General features: G+C 40.6%; 1 protein-coding gene across 1 annotated transcript; it reads left to right on the top strand.

Moving 5' to 3' along the window:
- The first annotated feature begins 15,697 nt into the window (after positions 1 to 15,697).
- LOC109435275 (melanoma-associated antigen B16) lies at positions 15,698 to 16,722 on the top strand. The gene is given in 3 exon segments (XM_019713035.2): positions 15,698 to 16,446; positions 16,448 to 16,654; positions 16,656 to 16,722. Coding segments are annotated over 3 exon segments (1,023 nt in total).
- The last annotated feature ends 6,344 nt before the right edge of the window (positions 16,723 to 23,066 follow it).

Consider the following 23,066-nt stretch of genomic DNA (forward strand, 5'->3'; position numbering starts at 1 on the left):
AACACATTTTCAAAAACCCGCTTCGGTATATCCACGTCCCTATGTCATGGAACCTTTGAATTCTCGAATCCAAACCCAATCCTATGCCTGTTTCTATTTCTTAGTCTCAGAGAAAAGGATGAGACCTTCCTTCTTTTTCATCCACCAAATCCAATTAGTAGCCAAAAATGTCCTGCCATTTCTACTAGCCAAGGTATTTCTACAGGGTATATCATACTGTCACTACTGCTTCTATTCTAGTTTAGCATTATCTAGAGCAGGGGTGTCCAAACTTTTTTCAATGTTTTTTTTACCAAGGGCCATATGTGGTAAAATACACAAACAGCCGGGCCACTCACTCGAGGTTAAGTACATATTGCCTCACCTGGTTTATTTAAGTAAACTAAATATATTTTTGGAATTTGCTGCAGGCCAATTAACAATGGATTGCGGGCCACAGTTGGCCCGCGGGCTGCAGTTTGGACACCCCTGATCTAGACTATATTTTAAACCAACCCTTGTGCTTTACATGGAGTTAGCTCACCCACACTAAATACCACAGATATCTGAAAGTCCAATGTCAGGGTAGTAGATTTTCTGGATTGGCTGGGTAAAGAGCTCCCCAAAACTTCTCTTCAGAAACATATATAAAATTGGACAAATTTACCAAACTCAACCATATAAAGACTCTGGAAATTGACAAAGGCCTAACAAGTTAAGAAGAACTTATTAAAGAAAATCTACTATATCTTGGTAAGAACAGTGAAAATCTGTGGCATTTTATCCAGAGGCTATTTTCATCAAATCCTCTGCCTACTGCCATCAATGCCGATCCCAGTGGTGATGGAGAAGTCAAACTTCTCTAAAATCAAGAGATCTCTGACTGCTATAGTGGTACCTGAATAACTTGAGTTTCCTTTAACAGGTAACAAGGAGAAGGATAAACTATAAACTATATGTATAAAAGGTGTAGGTAATATAATATTTAGTGAACATTTACTATGAACCAGCTCAACAGTTGTCTCTCAATGAAAGTGGATCACATAAACATTATTTTCTTACTAAAATACCCATACTTACATGCATTTCGATTTTTTTAAATTTAATTTTGCTCATTTGGGTGCCTTGATTTTTTAATGACTTTCGAGTTCATTAAAAAAAAATACTGTTTATGGATGATGTAATACAGAATTGTACACCTGAAATCTACGTAATTTTACTAACAATTGTCACGCCAATAAATTTAAAAAATAAATTAAAAAAAATACTGAAAAGCACTGTGTATGCCTTTGAAATATATGTAAATGGATACTTAACTGCTACTGCTTATTTATTTATTTATTCATTTACAAATTGTTAATAGACACCTGCCATGTACTACACACCATTATAGAAGCTGAGAAATACATCAATGAGGAAAACAAATAAATATTTCTGCTTTCATTGATCAAGTGGGGAAGATGGATAATAAACAAATAAGAGAATATGTATACAAGGTCTGACAATTAAGTTCGCAAACTTGTTGCAACTATGTTGCTGGCATTTTTTAATATTAGAGGGATTATTCATTATGAATTTGTACCAAGTGGACAAACAGTTGACCAAGTTTACCATTTGGAAGTGCTGAAAAGGCTGTGTGAAAAAGTTAGATGACCTGAACTTTTCACCAACAATTCATGGCTTTTGCATCACAACAATGCACCAGCTCACACGCACTGTCTGTGAGGGAGTTTTTAGCCAGTAAACAAAGAACTGCATTAGAACACCCTCCCTACTCAGCTGATCTGGCCTCCAATGACTTCTTTCTTTACCCGAAGATAAAGGAAATATTGAAAGGAAGACATCTTGATGACATTCAGGACATCAAGGGTAATACGATGACAGCTCTGATGGCCATTCTAGAAAAAGAGCTCCAAAATTGCTCTGAAGGGTGGACCAGGCACTGGCATCAGTACATAGCTTCCCAAGCGGAGTACTTCAAAGGTGACCGTAGTGATATTCAGCAATGAGGCATGTAGCACTTTTTCTAGGATGAGTTCGCGAACTTAATTGTCAGATCTCGTGTGTGTGTGTGTGTGTGTGTGTGTGTGTTTAACACAGTAAGGAAAACCAGGACTTCTGAAGCTCGTCAGAATGCATCTTACTGACAAGCAAGGTCTGCACTGGCCCACAAGTGCAAAGGCATACCCGAGGGCAAGGGTTCTGCATCTACTTAACCTTGCATCCAGGTTCCCTGGTAGAGAGCACAACCTTCACACTGATTGGCAGCATCCCTGCCAAGAAGAGGGTAAAATGAGTCACACAGATACCTCAAGGAAAAGTGTTTCAGGCAAAAGGAACAGCCAGTGCCAAATCTCTGATGCAGGAACTCACCGGGAGTGTTGGAAGAGGACAGTACAGCTTGACCAAAGTGAGCAGACAGGAGAGTAGCAGGAAATTAGGAAATGAGGTTAGAAAGAGACCCGACTGTATAGGTTCTCGTTAAATATTTTAAAAGTTTGAGCTTTTACTCTCAGAGAAACGTGGAACCATTGGCATTATTGTATGTGAAGTGAAATAATCCACTATACTTCAAGAGGATCATTCCAGCTGCTTTGTTAAGGCCAGACCGTAGGGCAGCAAGAGAGGATCAGAGAGAAGATTGGGGGAGGCTACCTTAGTAATCTGGGAGAGTGACTGAGAATTTGCTGGTTGTGTTAGAAGTGTGTTTGTGGCATAAATTGTGTTGATGATTTCATAAGTGTATATTTGCCCAAATTTATTAACTTGTATACATTAAATAGGTACAGCTTTTACATGTCGATTATACCTCAATAAAGTAATAAAAAAATTCATCAGATTCTGGATATATTTTGAAAGTACTCCCATAAGTGGTCTGAATTTTATATCTTGTGTGTTAAATATAATACATTAAAATAAACTCAGCCATGGAAAGCTAAGCATTATATTACTAGAAGACTGACAGACGAGCCACTTAAGAGTATTTTATTTTATATATATATATATATATATATATATATATATATATATATATATATATTTCCTATTTTATTTTGCCTTTATCATATCTAAAGTTATAAGCAACCCAAGTCCATCAACAGATGTGGATAAACAAAATGTGATATATCCTTGCAATGAAAAATTATTCAATCAACAAAAGACGTGAAGTTCTGACACATGCTACAGCATGGATGAACCTTGAAAACATGAGGCTAAGTGAAATAATCCAGACACAAAATGACAAATATTGTATGATAGCACTTATAGGAAATATCCAGAATAGACAAATGCAAAGAGACAGAAAGTAGATTAGAGATCACGAGGGGCTGGGGAGAGGGGGAGTGGGGAGTTGGGAGTTATTGCTTAATGGGTACAGAGTTTTTGTTTAGGGTGATGAAATAGTTTTGGAAATAGATAATGGTGGTAGATGCACAACATGGTTACTGTACTTAATGCCACTGAATTGTACACTTAAAATTAGCTATTGAAGTCTGGCAATGCATTAGTAGTTTTTTTTTTTTTTTTTAAGTGGCTTAAAACACATTCTAATAGGTGATCAATTTTAAGAATCAATCAAGTTACCTATGCAAAAACTCCCACTTAGCAAAATACCCCTCAAAATCACCTTCCCACCAGGATGAAGGAATCTCCCAAGCATGGACTGGAAATGGGAATCAGTTTCCTAAAGCTTATCCGGGTACTGCCCATGACCTTTCAGTTTATCTTCCATCTTCAAGCGCACGGTTTCATCACAGGAGTCACCTTGGCATTTGAAGTCCTTACGTTCATCCTTGATGCTTCACGTAAAGCAATTCGGTGAAGGAATGTGATATATTCTGGGAATCATCAATTTGGTGGTGTTCATATCACCCCTTCATCCTTCTCTTCTTCTTAAAAAGATATCCTGGATATTGTGGATAAACAGTTAAAGGCTTTTTTCTTCTTTTGTAGCCCAGAGGAAATAATACTAGAAGTGTCAACTTTTGATAAATTCAGTATTATTAAAAGCCCACCAGGAAAAGTGATTTCCTGGTTGCCTAAAAGAGCATTCTGTCCCTTATAATTTATAACTTTTAACAACGAACCTATTTATGTAGAGGCACCACAAACTTAACCGTGCATCACTCTTATTGCAGATATCATTAATCATGTAATGAGACAACTTGGAGTTCAACCTGTAGCACAACTTGGCCCTGAGGCGAAGGACCAAGTCGATCTCCCATTTGATGCAAGCAGAAAGTCTCTAGGGACCACCGAATAAATGCCAGTTTGATGGGTTCCATAATGTAATACAGTTCCCCTTAACAAAAACCTTCCTTCATAAAGAATCAGCCTTTGAAATTCAATGATATCCGGTCTTTTCCCAATTTATTTTTTCTCAAACATATATGATTTATGGGTTTCAGTTTACATAGTTACTCTAAAATCATTGTGTCAGGAAAAATAAAAAGCAATAGCATAAAAATGCTTCAAGTATTTATTTCATCCTGAATAATGCCATTGATAATAATGGGCATAACAACTTTATGATCCATTCTGTGGTCTCACATTTGGGAAATTAAATGAAAAGCAAATGTGCCTTCCTTGGGACTTAGTTTATCTGATGCATCTAATTACATTTTCAGACAGAGTATACTATTCACTGCGTGAGGGTTGACTGCGGTATTTGTAATTTTTATAACTGGCTATTGGAAATAATTCACTCAGGATTAATTATATAGAAAACAAAATGTGTCATTTTATATGAGAGAATAGAAATATCTAAATAATTTTCATGATATTATGGACCGTGACATAGACCATGAAATAGATTATTAGTAAAATGAACAGTGATCATAATGGGAAGGGTTTGAATTCTCAATCTTTTTATAGAGAAACCATGAGCACTAAGGTAGCATCCTCCATAAAGCAGCTCCCGCTGGTTACTTATGTGTTGCAGGGTATGAAGTATACTCCTCAGTGGGGCAAGTCTAACTTCAAGTTAGGAAAAAACCAAATAAGGTGAGTAGATGCATGTGAGAGTGGGCATAAACAAATCTTTTATTTTGGGGGGTTCTAACCAGGAAAAAAACACCTCAAATTACATTATGAGATAATTAGTCTAATAACATCTACCTCCTTTCCAAATGCAAGGCTGGATCAGATAATATTGCCTGCTATTCCAACACATGGTCCAGAACCCTCTTTACAGTTTCAAAGTGGATTAAGGTTCTTGCAGCATTTGAGTGCCCTGGGTTGTGCTCTAATTTCAGCATACTGACATCCATGGCTCCATTATGACACCCCATAGCCTTGGGGCCACTCACCACTGACCTGGCTTCTGGTAACCACCCAACTAAGGTACAAGTTTGCCTCCATCCAAGAGAGCCCAGGCTCTTCTCCATTTGCATGAGAGAAGTGGAATGACACAGTGGGTTTTCTTATGTCTTTTCTGAAAAGACTACAGAAACAATGCAATTCAGAATTAGAATGGGTGTGAATGCAATTTGGTTGGTTGATTTAAAATATTACCCCTTTACCCTATGAGCCATCATTTGGGTTTCAAAATAGAATAACAACTGGGAGAAGACTTACAGGAAGCAGAAAAACTTAAGTAAGACAAAGCTACATAATATCTCTTCTTATTTGGTAAGGACTTCACTGTGTATAAATCTCAGCATGTGCCTAGGTTTTTGAGGGCCATGTAATATCACAACAAAGGACTCTTCAACACCATAAAACACTAATATTTGAAGCCTTTATTATTATTCTTTCATTTGTTTTATTGGGCTTATTTGCTTTTTAGGTAGGGGATTGAAATCCCTAAGTATATCTGAATTTTCCAAAGTGAATTTTTTTTATGAATTTACAGGGAAACATGTTTCATTTCTTCTAAATATGTATTATATCCGTTGGGGGAATTTTCCTCAGTGTCGCTATAGTAGAAGGCTTTTAGCAAAAAGACATTAGTCTTTGAGCCAAATATTAGGGAAAATATTCTGCTTGGCTGTCTCGACTACGTGCAAGTTTAAAGGCTGATCATAAACATGATCTAAAATTTTCTTCGACTTAAGCAATATATGAAGTACAGTCCTCCTATTCATTATTCCAAATTCTAAATCATTGTAATGCCAGATATTAGTCCCCACTCTAATAATGATACTTATAGTACTTAATATGTCAGGCACTTTGCTAAACATTTTAGAGGCATTCTGCGAATTATTATGGAATACTTACTATTCTAGCCCCATTTCACATGTAAGTACCTTGGATCTTAGAAAGGCTATGTACTTGCCAAAGTCACACTGGTAGGAAATGGCAGGACAGATCCTTGCTGTTACCTACTGGGTTACACGCTAATCTGCAGGTCATTTAACTTCTGCGGGTCTCAGTTTCTTCATCTGTAAAATAAAGCAATTAGACTGAATTGCCTTTTATTCTGAAAGGTCATAATTCTGGGATTTTTGGAGGCCCTCCAAAATTATGCAGGGCCAGTTACATAGCTTGATTGACTGATAATTCTGGATTTTTATCAGTATTATTTGCAATACCTTTTATTTTAAGCATCTCCAAGCCCTCTGTAATTTTTTTGTTAAATTCCTATTACAAGGTTTTGATACAAGATCTCTGCTCTCCTGACTTTTTATGTATTTATTTTTATTTGTTCTATCTTTGATGAATTGTCAGGGCCCAGTGGGGAATCAGGCTGCCTGAGCCAGCAGACATAGATTAATTAAAGTATAAGGTAATAATGTAGAACGTAATGTATAATAGAAGCTCAAGCTGAAGAAGTGGACTTTATACCTGTGTTCAGGCCCTATGCTTTCTCCTTTCAGCAGTGATCCACCCATTAATAATAACAACAACAAAGTAACATACTACTTTTATTGGAAGGTATTTCAAGCGCACTGGGACAAGTTTCCGTGAAATCTTCTCTTGTTGAAATTTCTAAGCAGAACTGCAGCTAGACTGTGTAAAATATTAGTTGAGAAAGGCAAATGTAACCAGATACCTCGGCACAGATCTATGGATTGCAGAGATCTGGGAACGCTTATGTCTTTCTAGTGAAAGTAAAATGCCTGTCCTATTACTATTGGGAGAAGAATGTACTAATGACACCCCTGAATTAGCAAGAGGGTGTGATTGGGACCACAGGACTGTAGTGTAATAAACCTGTTTTGCCTCAGACATTTCAGCCCTCTTTTGGACGTGTACTAGTAAAACAAAAACATCCTGCACTGAATGTAAAATAAATAAAGATGTATTTGGAATGGATCACTCTTCCTGACTTCCTTTCCAACTTTCCTACCTGTCTCAAAGAAAAATATTCGTAGGCGGCATCCAACCATGATTAATTGCTCCCAACCAAGGAAATAGAAGAGCAATTCTACGGCTCTCTGACTTTGCAAAGCTGGTCTTGTTCAAACACTCAGAGGAAGCTCAGAAAATGTCTCAGTATAACCCACGGTCCTGGCAGCAACAATTTTCCAACATAAATTTCAGTAGGAAATATGGCTTTCTGTTCTATTCCTTTCACTACTCATGTAACTTGTTGCCGGGACTAGCAGAATTCTCCTGCACAGTCACCCCAGCAGGTCCGTGAAAAGAATGTTTCCTCTTCTCAGTTTTGTATGTATGAGAACAGAAAGCAAGGTACCTGATGCTATCAATTTCCACCTTGACTCCTACCCCACCTGCTTTTATGCCGTTTTCGTGTCCAGAGCAAGGATGGTAGAGAAAAACTGGGAATGCGAATGTCAGGCATTATACTCGGAGCATTAGGAATTATATTGCCTCAACTAACTTAATTGTGGCATGATATATATACAGCACAGGGTGGTTTGGGGCCCAGCTTAGATAAATGAGTGAATTTTTTCCATCTATCATTGGTCTGTCCATAACAGTTCTTAGCAATAAAGAACCACAGTCTTGGGACAGACGTAATCCACAGATTCTACTCATAATGCAACATACATCATGGGGTTCAGATGCCAGATTCCTGTCTCATTCTCTAAGCTGCCAGTGCAGGTGGTGTTTACCCCAAACCCATTTCCCCCCAGGATCACCATAATTAGTACTTAGATAGAAAAAAAATCTTCCTACTTGGCTCTGATTAGCACTTGCAATGTGAAGGTCTGCTTTGTGCAAGATTTATGCTCCTTCCTAGTATATTCCTGGCATTTTGGATGCAGTAAAGAGTTCCCCAATGAAGAGTAAGCCTTTCCTAATGCTAGTTCTGAGCCAGTTTTACCTCTAATTTGGTCCACAGAGACCTAGGTTGGATTTGAGAATTTACATGTGTGCCTCTTTTGTGAACCCAACAACCTCTCACTGTTGGCTGTTGCTCTGCTCACTTCTTTGCCCTCCCTGCACTTGGTGATGTTTCCTTCATGATTTCATGGAGTTCCTCTTTCAATCATTATGCACCCGTACTATAGGCAGTGGCATTGTTTTAAATTTTCTTTGTTAGTGAAAAGGACAAAATTAGGACTTGTCTAGTGTTTTATTTTTGTTGAAAAGGAACTTATCTGCTAAAATGGAATTGTTAAAATCTGTGTTTTTAAAAGTAAGTGCAAAGCTTTCTTAAAATCTTTAGCTTTACTCTAAGAACCTCAGTCCTCTAATGATAATGATTCATTCAGATTAAGTTCACTCTTCTTTTGTGTCTAAAGGGTCCCACTGGAGCTGTCCAGTGTTTTCATTGTGCAAACACTTGTGATGGTATTTCAGAAGTAAGCGGTTGTGTTCCCTGGAGTTAGGACTAAAGAATAGATTAGTAGGCTATCTTGAGAAAATTATGGAGAATAAAGAATTTTCTGATTTGTCTGCTTGGGAATGCAGGTTGTGTTAATTTGAGGAGCAGAGCCTTCCCTCTGTATTTTCATCTTTCCAGGTTTTAAAGTAGGCTGGGCTCCCCCAAAGAGAACCTTGAGTTCTAATATAGACTTTCAAACTTTTTTCTCCCTTTTGGAAGCTGGAGTTGAGTCTCCAGCTTCAGATCACCTGGGTGTGAATCCTGATTTTGCCTTTTCCTAGCTACATGCCCATGGTTAAGTTACTTAACCTCTCTTAACTTGAATCTCTCTATTTGTGAAAGCAGGATGATTGTAGCCCCTAACTCATAGGGTTGCATTGAGGATTCAATGAGAAGTAAAATAAGACAGTCTTCATCACTACACCAGACACAAGCACAGTCTCCATAAATGTTTCTTCTTTTTGTGCATTTCTGGACATAGGAGGTTGTGGATTTCCCTACTAGGGTCACTGAATAGGTTTGAGAAGCACTATCTTGGAGCCATCAATATCTAATGAGAAACTAATGACTTGTGAGGTATAAAAAACAATGAAATAAAAGTAGACTTTTGAGCAACCTAATAACAGTGTATTTTATAATAAACTTTTCTGTGGCCTCCCTGAGCGAATGTAAGTTAAAATTTCCCTCATCTTTTCAGGCAGTGAACAATAAGTTCATAATCTCTACTTCATTTTTCATGGCTTCTCCACTTAAGTCTGACCTGGTAGATCCATACCGATTATCTTAAGAATAATTAGCTAATCAAACATACTTTTAATTTTTTGTTCTTAATACCTTTATGGGGAAGGGTTCAAATCTGCTTCCTAGGATCTGGCTGATTAGAGCAGGTAAAAACCTTAGGCTCCTTGACGAGTGGCAAACTTGATGGTAAGTCCCCTCAATATAAATAAATAAATGTGATATATATATATACATGCATACATATATCACCATTTTAAGATGTGGAAATTAATCCTAGTCAATCATGGGGTAGAGATAGTCAATGTTTCAGTAAGACGTAAATTAAAACTATGCAGTTGTGTGCAATGAAAAGGGAGAAAAATAAAAAAGCAACAAACAACAATAATGGTAAAACCTAACAAGATGAATCCCACTAGAGCTACATGAAAATAGGTTTAGTGATTTCACTTATTCAACACTCGTTTCCTTAATGCCAACAATGTGCCAGGCATTTTGCTAGAGTTTGGGAATAAAACTGAAAAGAGTTTATTCACAAATATCTGCATAAGAGATTTTCCAAGTAACTTGCCCAAGGTTATGCTTGATTAGCAAGGCCATAACTTGAACATGTAGTTCTCTGTCTCTAAAGTCCAGTGTTTTCCCCACAATACCAAGTTGCAGGTACTGTTGTATCTAGTCATGATCCTCTCAGATTCCTTTTCCTAACTCTTTGTGCTCATCTCCTAGTTTCTGCATATTATGCTACTAAATGCTTGTACCTTTGACCTTGAAAGGATTGCTCTTGAACACTGGAGTCTCCTTGCCTGAACAGTCATAAATGTCTTGGAGCCCCCATGCCTCACTCCCCCACCACCCCACAATCCCAGACTGACACATAGCCAATGACTGACTGGTGTAGGACTCTAAAATCCCAGTTCTTTTGTCCCAAGGTAAGGCAAACTCTGGGGTTAACTTATGCTCCAGAGCCCCCCATAGGATCAGGCTATGACCTTAGCTAAAATTGCATCTTGCCTAGGCTGCTTTTTCTTTTCTATCATGCTGCTTTCACTTTCTTACTGGTTTCATCCTGGGCATAGTTCTTTAATAAATCACTACCATGTAAATTTTCTTTCTGGATCTCCTTGGAGACCCTGATTTAAGACATCTTATTATGATATAAATTATATATATCATATCATATATCATATATCTCACTGTGAGTTCATCTAGATTTTAACCACAAGATCATGGGAATATTTTTTAATGAAACTTTCAGATTGCATTATGAATATAGAATTAAAATTAATCATTTGAAATGATTATTTGATCAGTCAAATCTGTGTGTATAATTTATTTAGTGACCTTGACCAAGTCATTTAATCTATTTGGATATCAGCTTTTTCCTTTGAAAGATGAGTGTTATTTATCCAGGTGGCATGTACATATTAAATATAGTATGTACCAGGCCATTTTATGACACAAAACAATCATGGACTGTTTAAACAATAGACTATATGAAAGTATCTACACTTTGATATTTTATCTTAATCTCAGCAACCAAGAGAAAATAATTTAATGCTTTAATTTACTTTTCTCAATAGAGCAGTTTTCCAATAACAATTGTCAAGTCTTATGGAACAATGAACACATTAAAACAGCTGTGATCAGAAATCCACTTGTTACATTTAAAGAAAAAATATTTCTATTTCCGGTTTTTGACTTAATGTACAACATGGTCATTGTCAATCTTAAGTATTTAATATGCTATTAAAACACATCATATTAAACAGTATAATTCAGAATTTTACCCATTTTAAAATACTTTTGCTTTAAAGGAGTCATAACATTGACTCAAATACTGGGAAAAAAATGAAGAAGGAAGCATTAAAATTCTAGATGGCATTAATTCCATGTAGTCCATGAATAATCTCTGTCTTCAAACCCTGAAACATGTAAGAAGGAAAGGAATTAAATCTATTTTATGCTAATAATATAGTACATGAGAGTGGATAAAAGGAATGAAATAAAAGCACAGAAGGTGGATTTTGTCTTACTCTCATCTCCATGTCTCAGAAAAGGAATGTAAATAAACAAAATAAATCTAAAGGGTTTTAAAATTATTCCATAACAAGATGTATTAGGTGATGACTCCGTGTTACCCAAAGACAGCATAGAAATAAAATCATAAGCTCTCAAAAAGCAAATGAAAAACTCCTTACTGGACCATGTGTTAGAGCCTTTGGGCCATTGGATGCCAGGATTAGGTCATCATGTTTTGCATATGCTTCACAATACACTACTATTTCATCACTGTGATCAATAAAGCTTTGGATTGACCTTGCAGATCAAGAAATGGAAATGAAGAGGTAAGTCTATAAAAGACAGAAAGTTATAGTATAAGAGTACGCTATCTTTTAATTTATTTGTTTCTCACATTTCTCATAACCCAGGGAGAGAGCAATACCTAGCACACTAATTATATATCTCAACACTCTTTCCATTCATGAAAATATTTAAAGACAAATATGTGTGAGTTTCAATTATAGAAGTAGCCAAATATTTTACTTTTTAAATAAAAGAATGGCAGATCTATATAGACTGCTTGTACAGTCTAGAAATATAGACAATATACAAAATGACATTAAGGACATCTTCAATTTGCAAATAATAATAAAATAACATTACCTGTTTTTCGAACTTACGGGCCACTCTGAAGATTGATATGAAACACTTTTCAAGATAGATTATTAATTGGAGGGAAAAGCAAATAGGAAAAAATATGTACCTTAGTATTATATTTATGTAATTTACATAAATTTGATTTATATAAATCAGAGGCAAAATTATATCAATACAAAATTACCTCATAATAAGGTTATATGGTGATGCAGGTGACAGAGCGGATTGAAAAGGTGAGAGAGGATTTTGTTTTGACTCTATTATTTGAAATGTTTTCAGTGAGAACATAATTATAGAGCACAACTTTAGTATTTTAACTCTGATCGGTAACAAATCACTTGCAAAACACTTCAACACCTCCCTACGCTCCAGGCTCCTCATCCATAAAATGACAATTTCTGAGGTCTGTTCTGCTTTATTATTTCAATTATTTCTCCAATGATTAGAAGTTAGGTGGCACACATTAACCTAGTGGGTGGATGCTGGCTGTTAGAATTCCTCCACTTCATGATTATATGAAGTGATGCAGTGTTTCCAATAGGAGTGGCAAGACTCTTAACAATGTGTGTGTACAAAGCTCTTCCCTGTATAAAGTTTTAGAACAGAAGGTGCCCAACTGGCTGGCCAAAGGACCCAATGGGAAGGTGTGTGTGTGTTTATGCATTGTGCTGCAGCTTCACCACCTAGCATGTAACCTAGAACTTGGACTCGATCTCTATGAGAGTCACAGTGGGGCAAATGCATATAGATTGGCAATGAGGTGGCATTGCCTAGGAAGTAATTAATAAAAAAGACAAGCCCAGGTATAGACCCTAAGTGAGGACTGCGACAATCGCTTCACTTAGGAGAGAGGGACTCCCGCAGAGCCTCGCCCCTGCTGTCAACCCCTGGAAACTCCTGGCAGAGGTTGCTAGAAGTGGCATGCCCTGACTTTGGCCCCAGAAGTCTAAAGGTGGGTGGTGAGGACTTTGAGTCAAGAAGGTGCGCCTGTTTCAGGTTAGCAGAGGTCTTGTAAGGCCCAGGTAAGACACTGAGTGGGGACTGATGACACCCTGGATTCTAGAATGGAGGGAGTTCCTAGAGTTCCACCATCATTGTTGGCAGTGAGAAGCTCCAGGATAACTCTCAGATGGAGGATCCCTGACTCCCGCCTCGTGGGAGTCTGACAGTAGAGAGGGCCTTGGTATACCGGTCACAAACTCAGTTCTGTGGAGGGAGGAATCCTCGGCCATGCCAGGATTCCAGGTGAAGACCCTGAATGGGGTTAAATACCCTATAATGTATGGAGCCCCACAGAACCTTCCTCCTGCTGTTGGCCTGGTAAGACCTGGTCACCATAGAAAGTTGGGGGAGGAGGGGACGGGGAGTAGGAGAGGAAGGGACCTCCCCTAACTCCTGCTTTCGGAGTATCGTTGGTGAAGGCCTGTACTGAAAGACGCGGCCTCGTTCGGCAGAAGGAGGCGACCTCACACTGTTCAAGTACCAAGGTGAGGTCACTGAATGAGGGAATCAATAATCCCAGAATAGAGGGAGCCCCACGGAGTAAAGTCCCGTCCCTTTTGTTGTCTCGGGGAGCCCCTGGAATAACTATCAGACTTAAGTGTTACCACCGACTTGGACCTGAGGAATCTGAGGGTGGTTGAGGGCCTCGGTCTGAGGGGCGTGGCCACAGTAAGCAGAGTTTCAAGGTAAGATACTGAATAGGGAAATTATATCACCACCACAGAATAGAGGGGATTCCACAGTGAAAAGCCCAGCCTCTGCTCCAGCCTTAGGAACCCCCTGACTGAGTTGTTCCCTGACTTCCACATTGAGTTTGCAAGGAGACAATAAAAGGGATGGGACTTTACTCCGTTCCGAGGATTACCGCCTCAGGTGGGCAGAATGAGGAACCCCAGACCCTTCCAGGACACAAGGTAAGATGCCGGTGAGGACGGACAGACCACTTCTCCAGAATGGAGGGGCTCCTCAGACCTCTGCTGTCAGCCCTGGGTGAACAGGGTGGGGGCATAGTTGGAAGTCACTTCCCTCGACTTTTGCTTAAGAATCTCAGAGAGGTAAAGGCCTTGGCCTGAGGGGCGCAGCTTCCAGTCGGCAGAAGGAGGAGTCTCAGCCTCTACCAGAGTCAAGGTAAGGTGCTGAGTGAATATTTAGGGAACATCCACTCCACACTGGGAGGAGCGCTGCAGACTCCCACCCTTCTTGTCACCCGTAGGAGGTGCTGGGCAGAGTAGCTGGGATTGACATCCACTGAGTCTTCCTGGAGAATCTCAGGGTGGTGAGTACTTTGTTCTCAGGGAGCAGGCCTCAGTTCAGCAGAGGGAGGAATGGCAGGCCCTGCCAACTCTCAGCATAAGACTCTGAGTGGAGACTAACAGGACCACCCACCTCACAATAGAGGGAAACCCTAGATAAGGTCCGGTCCCTGTTGGCAGCTCTTGGAGGTCCTGGAACAGCTGTCAGATTGAGTTGCCTCTGACTTCTACCCTCTGGTTTTCAGGGAGGTGAGGCACATTCAGAGGATTGCTGCCTCAGGTGAGCAGAGGGAGGAGTCCCAGACCCAGCCAAGAGTCAAGGTAAGATGCTGACTGAGGACTGAGGAGCTCTGTCTCCCAGAATTGAGAAGGCCGCTTAGCACTCTGTTGTCAACCCCCAGAGGAGAAGGGGTGGACAGAAGTGACTTCCCCTGACTTCTGCCTGGGAAGTATGAGGATGGTGAGAACATTAGTTTGAGAGGTGCAGCCTCAGGTAAGCAGAGAGAGGAATCCCAGGCCCTGACAAGAATCAAAGGAAGATGCTAAGTGGGGACTGGGGGTATCACATACTCTAGAACAGTAAGGGCCTCACAGAGCCCTTTCCCTGTTGTCAGACCAATAGGCCCTGAAATAGTTGCCAGACTTTGGTGCTTTCTGACTGGCTTTAGGAACCTGAGGGCTGTTGTCTTAAGTTAGCAGAGAGAGGTGTCTCAGTCTCTATCCAGGTCAAAGTCATGACCCTGAGTGAGGATTGAGGGGACCACACACATCAGAACAAAAGAACCCCAACAGACATCTGTCATCCTCCATCATCTCTGGGCAGCCCAGGCAGGTATGGCTAAATGAGGGGCCCCCTCACTTCCTTTTCCTCAGTATCTGTCACTCCTGTGACTTTCCTGGCTGAGAGGCTGAGAAGAGCTGTCAGTCTGAGGTACTCCCTGGCTTCTTTTTAACTCAAGTGTCTCAAGGAGATTAAGGCCTCTGAGAGAAGAGCCCCAGATACTTCCTGGGGTCACAGTGAGGATGCTGATCAAAGACACCCACCCCCAAACAGAAGCAATCACACAGAGCCTGACTCCACCTGCTGTTATCAGTTCTGGGTAACCTTGGCTTGGGTTGGCTGACTGCACCCTGAAGTCCCTTCTCACTTCCTCTTTCACCTTCTTACAGGTCAAGACAGGAGACCTGTGAGGCTGTAGAGCATTGCCCTCAGGAAAAGATGGGTAGGGGCACTGCTCATCACAGTTTACCAGATGAGGCTACTCACATCCTCCCTTTCTCCCTAGGTCCTCTATCATCTACCCTCCTGCTACCACCACCAAGAATGAGAATGTCTCAGCATCAGAAGATTCCACATTGCACACAGAAACAGCACCATGACCACAATGAGACCCAGGGCCTAGAGGTTGCACAGGTCTCCAAGGCTCTGGAGGAGGCCCATCTCTCCTGTCATCCTCTAGTGTCTGGCGATTCAAAGGAGACTGTAGCTGCTGGGACAGCCAGTATTCCACAGAGTCCTCAGAGTGCCTACTCATCTAATACTGTCGTCAGAGTCACCTCATCAAAGAAATCAAATAAGCTTTCTGGTAGACAAGGAAAGAATAGTTCAGCTTCTTCAAAGTACCTGCCAGACACTGAGAACTTGTCCTTAAACGCTTTAGATGAGAAGGCGACTTTGCTGGTGGAGTTCCTACTGTACGAATATAAAATGAATGCGCTCAAAACCAAAAAGGCAGACATGATGGATATTGTTATCAAAGAGGACAGGGATGCCTTCCCTGAGATCCTCAGGAAAGCCTCTGAGCACATGGAGCTGGTCTTTGGCGTTGAGGTGGAGGACGTGGACTGCAGCAGCCACTGCTATGCCCTCGTCAACAAACTAGGCCTCACCTATGATCCAAGGCTGAGTGGTGAAGAGGGCGCACCCAAGACCAGCCTCCTGGTATTTATTCTGGGAGTGATCTTCGTGAAGGGCAATCACGCCACTGAGGAGGAGATCTGGGAAGTGCTGAATATGATAGACTTATAGTCTTGGAGGGAGAACTTCATGTTTAGAAGTAAGCACACCATCAAAAATTTGGAAATACCTGGAGTACCAGCAGGTACCCAACAGTGATCCTCCACGTCATGAATACCTGTGGGGCCCAAGAGCCCACGCTGAGACCACCAAGATGAAAGTGCTGGAGTTTTTGACCAAGATCAGTCAGTCTCAGCCCACTTGCTTCCCACCCCTGTTTGAGAAGGCTTTGAGAAATGAAGCAGAGAAGGCTAGAGCTGCAGCCAGGGCTGGCTGGCACTGCTGCCCTGGCCAGTGCAAGGTCCAGTGCCACATCCAGTAGCTCCTCCCACCCTTAGTGAAGTCTGAGGCAGATTCCTCACTTTGTTTTTCATGAAGGAAGTCAACGTTTCAAATAGTGGAAGGCTGGAGGGGGATAAAGGGAAAACACTGTATAACATCTGTGTGGGCCTATTCTATATGGGTGACTTGGATTTTTCTTTTTGGGGGGGGAGTTAGTTTTTAAATGCTCTTCCTTTAAATATAACATTTTATTATGCTTCAGAATGTAAGTTTATGAATGACATTGATCATACATTAATTGCTGTTTATGAAACTTAAGAACACAAGTTTTGCTTGCATTGTGTTTCACACTACACTGACACTGACAAACTTACTTTGTGCTCTGAAAATAAGTGACACTGACAAACTTATTTTGTCTTCTGGAAAAGGTAACATGACATTCAGATAGGCATTACCTTGGAATTGTCAAAGAACTCAACAGTAAAATAGTTGGGATCAATAAAAAAAACCCTAAAAGATGGTCAGTTCTTGGCTTCCCATATCCTTTTCAATCGGCCATTCTGTAAAATTAAATGACATACATGAGGTATGATAAAAAAAAAAGTGAATGTTTAAATACAAAAAAATTATTACACTAAAAGACACATTGTCATCAGTCCCCCTCAAAACACACCTCCTTGCTTCGAACACACTTATCCCATTGTTCTTGCAACTTTCTGAAGCAGTTCTGGAAGTCCTCTTTCGTGAATGTCTTTAGTTGTGCTGTCATGGCTGTCTCGATGTCCTGAACGATTTTGACTTTGGGGAAGAGCCAGAAGTCACACAGTGCCACATTCAGTGAATAAGGTGGATGAGGACACACTGTAATGTTTTTATTTGACAGAAATTGCCATATACCAGAAGCAATATGTGACATGGAGTGTTGTCATGATGGAGGATGATTTAGGGCACATTTTAAAACACACCTCTCAACTGTAGGTCACACCCAATTGACCGCACTGAACAAGTTGAAACTTATCACACACACTGTTATTAAGGTTCAATGCGCTGCTTCCCCTATTGAAGATCCCTGCTTTTCCGTTGGATGGCACTTGGCTGCAGCATTCACCATATTTGTTAATCAAAATGGAAAAGCTCCGTGTCACACAACACTTCTGGTACGGCAATTTCTGTCAAATAAAAACATTACAGTGTGTCCTCATCCACCTTATTCACTGGATCTGGCACCATGAGACTTCTGGCTCTTTCCCAAAGTCAAAATGATTCAGGACATCGAAGCAGCCATTACAGCGCAACTAAAGACACTCACGAAAGAGGACTTCCAGAACTGCTTCAGAAAGTGACAAGAACGATGGGATAAGTGTCTTCGAAGCAAGGGGGAGTGTTTTGAGGGGAACTAATGGCAATGTGTCTTTTACTGTAATAATTTTTTATTTAAATATTCACTATATTGTTTGATCACACTTTGTACATGCATTTGCTTAGCCTATTTAAGAAAATATGAGAAATAAATCTTAATAAGACTTCATGTACACTGACTCATTCATTCCCAAGACGTTAATTCAGCATCTGCTCTTTGGAAAGTATTGTGCTAGTACTTTCCAAAGTACTAGGATAAACAAGACTCAGTAATCACCCACAGAATTGGAGAGTCTAGGAGCAGGAATCACATGAAAGAAAAAGTCAAAAGAAGTCATGGGTGGGGCGAGGTGTCCATATGAGGACAGTCAAGTGTAAAGGTCCTGAGACAAGGCAGGCTAAGGCCTTGGGCAACTGCAAGTCCTCCAGTGGGAGATAATTTTAAATTAAACTGTATGGTATACCAGATGAGGCTGTGGGAGTGGTGAGCAGGGGCAATGGTGAGTGGTGAGCAGGGAGACGCTCAGATGGTGGGTCTCCGAGTTGAGTCTTAAGGCTGGAATGGAAAACTGTTTTTAGCAGTTACTTTGGGATCATAAGCAAGCTAGATCCCACCTGGGACAAGGATGGAAACAACCTGCATTTTTGTCCAAGTGCAATTGAACACTGCACAAATTTGGTGTTTTATGAACATTATTCTCGTGGACTTTGTGAGAAATAAGGGTGACATGAGGTAAGATACCCGGAAGACACTGTGTGGGCACTCTTTGCCGTGGGCTAGGAGATTCAGAGCCTGCACCATTCAAGGGACATTTTAAATAGGTTATGTTCAATATAATTTGGAGAACTAAGCAAGGCCTAGATTTTTGGAGGGAATGTTGGAAGGGCAACTGCGAGGGAAGGAGTTGGTCCTTGACACAAATTCTAAGAGATTTGAGCTTCATTCAATTGGTAAGTAGCTCCCTAAGTCCAACTTAAATAATATATTCTGTAATAGGGAAGCAGTCTGGGTCTCTGAGTCACCCGGTAACGAAGATCCCCTGCCAAATCACATCAAATTTTATGTGCACAAGAAATAAGCTTTTGTTGTGTTAAGCCATTGAGATTTTAGGTTTTATGTTTTGCATCAGCTAGTAGTTATTTTACCTAACTAATGAGCAAGTACTGTTCTAAAATTTGAGCTTATTTTAGCATTTTAATGACAAAGCTAATAATAGTGCATATATTCTCATTGCAAATATTTCTAAAGTACGTAAATCTATCCCCTCCCATTACAATGTTCCTCCAGAATTAAGCGTTCTCCTCAGAGGTAACTACAATAAAAATTATATGATGTGTATTATTTTAAAGATAATTTTAAGCTTTGTAATGCATAGATGTGCTATAAAAATATATTGTGATTGTTTTTAACATAATGGGTAGTGATGTACATATTGTTCTCCCATTTGCTTTTGTCACTTAATAAAATGAATGCAGCATCATTCCATGACAACACATATAAATCCACCTCATTATTTTAACTACTCTCTAGGATTCTAAAGCATGAATGCTCCAGAATAATTTAACTATTCTCTTCCTTACAGACACGTAAGTAGCTCCTATTAGTTACTATGGTTAATAGAACTGAAATCAACATCTTTGGACATCAGTTGTTATGAAGTGTGCATAGGAAACACATGGCAAACAGAAATTGGGATAAAGTGGAAAGGGTATGAAAATTGTAAATTTTTATAAATATTGCCCAAATATCATCCCACAAATCTATTAATTCGTATTCTCACAAATTAATGTATACAAATACCCTACACTCTTCACATTTTGTTTTTTCGATAGTTTAACTTTTAGTTAAACTCATATATTAAAAAATGTGTCACAGTTGTATTAATTTGTATTTTCCTGCTTTCTAATTAGGGTTAGCAGAAAATTAACCTCTTGCAAGTACAAAGCTGGATTTCTGCAATGATGTTCTCAGTCGCATGATTCCTTGAAAGCTGGATTTCTGCAATGATGTTCTTAGTCGCATGAACATGCTTTAAAATTCTACTGTCAAATTAGATATTTTCCTTTTACATTGAAAGACAAAGGTTTGGTTAGAATGACCAGGTGCCAGAGACTGGGGCCAGAAAGGACACTCTCAGCTAATGAGGGGCATGAGGAAGATGGCAGGGGAGAGAAATTTCCAGAATCCATGAGACAGACACCCCACAAAACCAAGTCTAGAGAGCTTAGGGCAGGCTGGCAAGTGGGGATCTGAATCTAGAGCTCAGCATCATGTAGAGAAGTGACAATAAGGATCAGGGTGGGGTATCCAGGAACAGTTACAAGCATAAGCATGGAAAATTTCGGACTCACCTCTAGCAGCTGAAAATTGTCGAGTGATCTAAATGGGCAGGTCTACGGGATGAATATCAGACATCTCACCCTTCCTAGAATCCTCTCTACATTTTGTCAAGCAGAGTATATAACTGGTGCCTCTGTATTACCAGGTGATGTTATCGATGGATTCTGGAAGAGCCACATTTCTTGATGACCCTGGGTCTCCAGTGTATCTTTGCCAATGTACCTGAGCTGGGAACTATCTTTATGTCACCTGGAGACAGCTATTTTTCAGTTTATATACAGTGGAACTCCTTCACTTTCGTTGGAACTATGTGAATGGGTGAGGTTAGTGAATGATGACAGACAGTTGAGACAGGCAAGAAGTATCATCAGTAGTGGAAGGGGATCTGTAGTCACAAGGAGGAGGAAATTGGAGGGGAATCCCTTAGGGGTTAATTTACCTGTGGGTAAAGTGCTGGGTGTGGACTTGTTTGGAAAAGCAATCCAGATGGTGTCCCTAAACTCAGGCTGCCTTCTCACAATTCCTGAATTGTTGGCACTTCCGAGGTAGGTGTTCCGGGGCTGTGTTTGCTGGCCTGTATTGTCACCAGATACTGTCTGGGATGGGGAATTGGGCCAAGGAGCAGACATTTTCAGAATGTATGGTGAGCTGATGGCGATGGCACAATTCCTTGTTAAGCTGACAGGGGAAGATGGAGATGTGTGGGGTCCAATGAGGAAAGCATGATATACCATATTGTTGCCAGCATCTCCACCTCCAAAATGAGGGTCATAGGATCTGGGAAGGAGACTTTGATGATCACGTTTTCAGTGGTAGTTTCCCATGGGAATTCATAGAGGCAGAAGACCCTACCAGGGATTATTTTGAATCTCAATGTTACCTCTGGAATTTTGATTGATTGATTGATTCATTCATTCATTCATCCAGCAAGTACTTATTGAACATATGCTGAGGGCAAACACTAAGTAAACAAAACAAAAGGGAATGGCAAGGCACTTTATTCAGGCTGTGGATATGAGGATGATGAGGAGACAGATTTTAATATTAGAAAGTTAGGGAGTCTGTGAAAGGGTAAAGGAGACTATAATGAGTTTTGAAGATTGGCTAGGTAGAAGCTGTTCCTCTTAGCTGAGATTGAGGATAAAGAGGAGGGAGAATTGGTGGTGATCTGACTTAGAGGTAGAGATGAGGAAGGGTGTGGTGGATGAGCTCACTGTGGGACATGTAGATGGTAAGTTTGTGCTGGTTGTCCAGGTGGAGATGTCCAGCACACAGTACGAAACAAAGGTCTGTCTATCAGGAGGGGCCTAGGCTGCTGATTAGGATTGGCTGCATCAGCAGATGTCATTTGAAGCCTAGGTGGAGGTAAAATCAAGTGCTGTACATACAGTGGCCTATATTCTCTCTCCTCCCCTGCAAACACTACTGGAAACCAGAATTACACACAGCTGAATAAATCCAGGGAAGGGTTCAAAGGGAAAATGTACTCACCCAGAAATCCACCAATCAGAGAGTTTTCCTGTGTTTCCTTACGCTCTCTCTGTTAAGCACATACTTCTGCCAATGCCTATGTATCTCCTATGTATTTGTGGAGATATATGTATACACACACACCATGATTTTGAATCTCAGATCTCCTCTCTTGGGTCTCTTTTAGGACTTCACTCTTTTTTTTTTTTTTTTTTTTAAGATTTTATTGGGGAAGGGGAACAGGACTTTATTGGGGAACAGGGTGTACTTCCGGGACTTTTCCAAGTCAAGTTGTCATCCTTTGAATCTTAGTTGTGGAGGGTGCAGCTCAGCTCCAGGTCCAGATGCCATTGTTAGTTGCAGGGGGTACAGCCCACCATCCCTTGCGGGAGTTGAACCTGGCAACCTTGTGGTTGAGAGGATGCACTCCAACCAACTGAGCTCAGCTGCAGCTCAGCTCAAGGTGCTGTGTTCAATCTTAGTTGCAGGGGGCGCAGCCCGTGGGGGCGGAGCCCACCATCCCCTGCGGGAGTGGAGGAGTCCAACCAGCAACCTTACAGTTGAGAGCCCACGCTCCAACCAACTGAGCCATCTGGCCACCCAGGAGCTGAGCGGCAGCTCATTGACTTCATTCTAGTTGCGGAGGGCGCAGTTCGCTGTCCAATGTGGGAATTGAACCGGCAGCCCCATTGCCCAGAGCTTGTGCTCTAACCAACTGAGCCACCCGTTCGCCCCTAGGACTCCACTCTCTTGATAGTCTTTGTTCAAGGTTGAGCTTACACCTACAATATATAGATAGTTAACTACTGTAACTGATCCGTCTGTTCTAGGCAGCTGGCACCTCTGCAGTAACTCAAGTTTCTCATGACATACAGAGCAAGGGGCTGGAGGAAATCTTGGGCCCAGGTCCCTGGAGGCCACAACTTCATGACATCTCTCTCTAACTGGGGGACTAAATGGGGGACAGTGATCATCAAAATTTTAGACTTGAGACTGCTTATTCCAGCTGAAGCTCTTTCCAGAAATTCTATCCGTTAGCATAAGAAAGGCTGAACAGTCTGGGTAAAGTGGGGACTGCAAGCCTAGAGTCCTGTCCACTCAGCCTCTTTTACCCCCTGGGGACAGTGGGCCCTGACACCCACGGAACTCTATTGGAAAATCATACCTACGTTTATGTGGAAAATCATACCTACACAAATAAAGATCTGGTCTGTCTAGAGGTTTGGCTAA

The sequence above is a fragment of the Rhinolophus sinicus genome, chromosome X (genome assembly GCF_036562045.2).
Source record: "Rhinolophus sinicus isolate RSC01 chromosome X, ASM3656204v1, whole genome shotgun sequence".
NCBI classification, from domain to species: domain Eukaryota; kingdom Metazoa; phylum Chordata; class Mammalia; order Chiroptera; family Rhinolophidae; genus Rhinolophus; species Rhinolophus sinicus.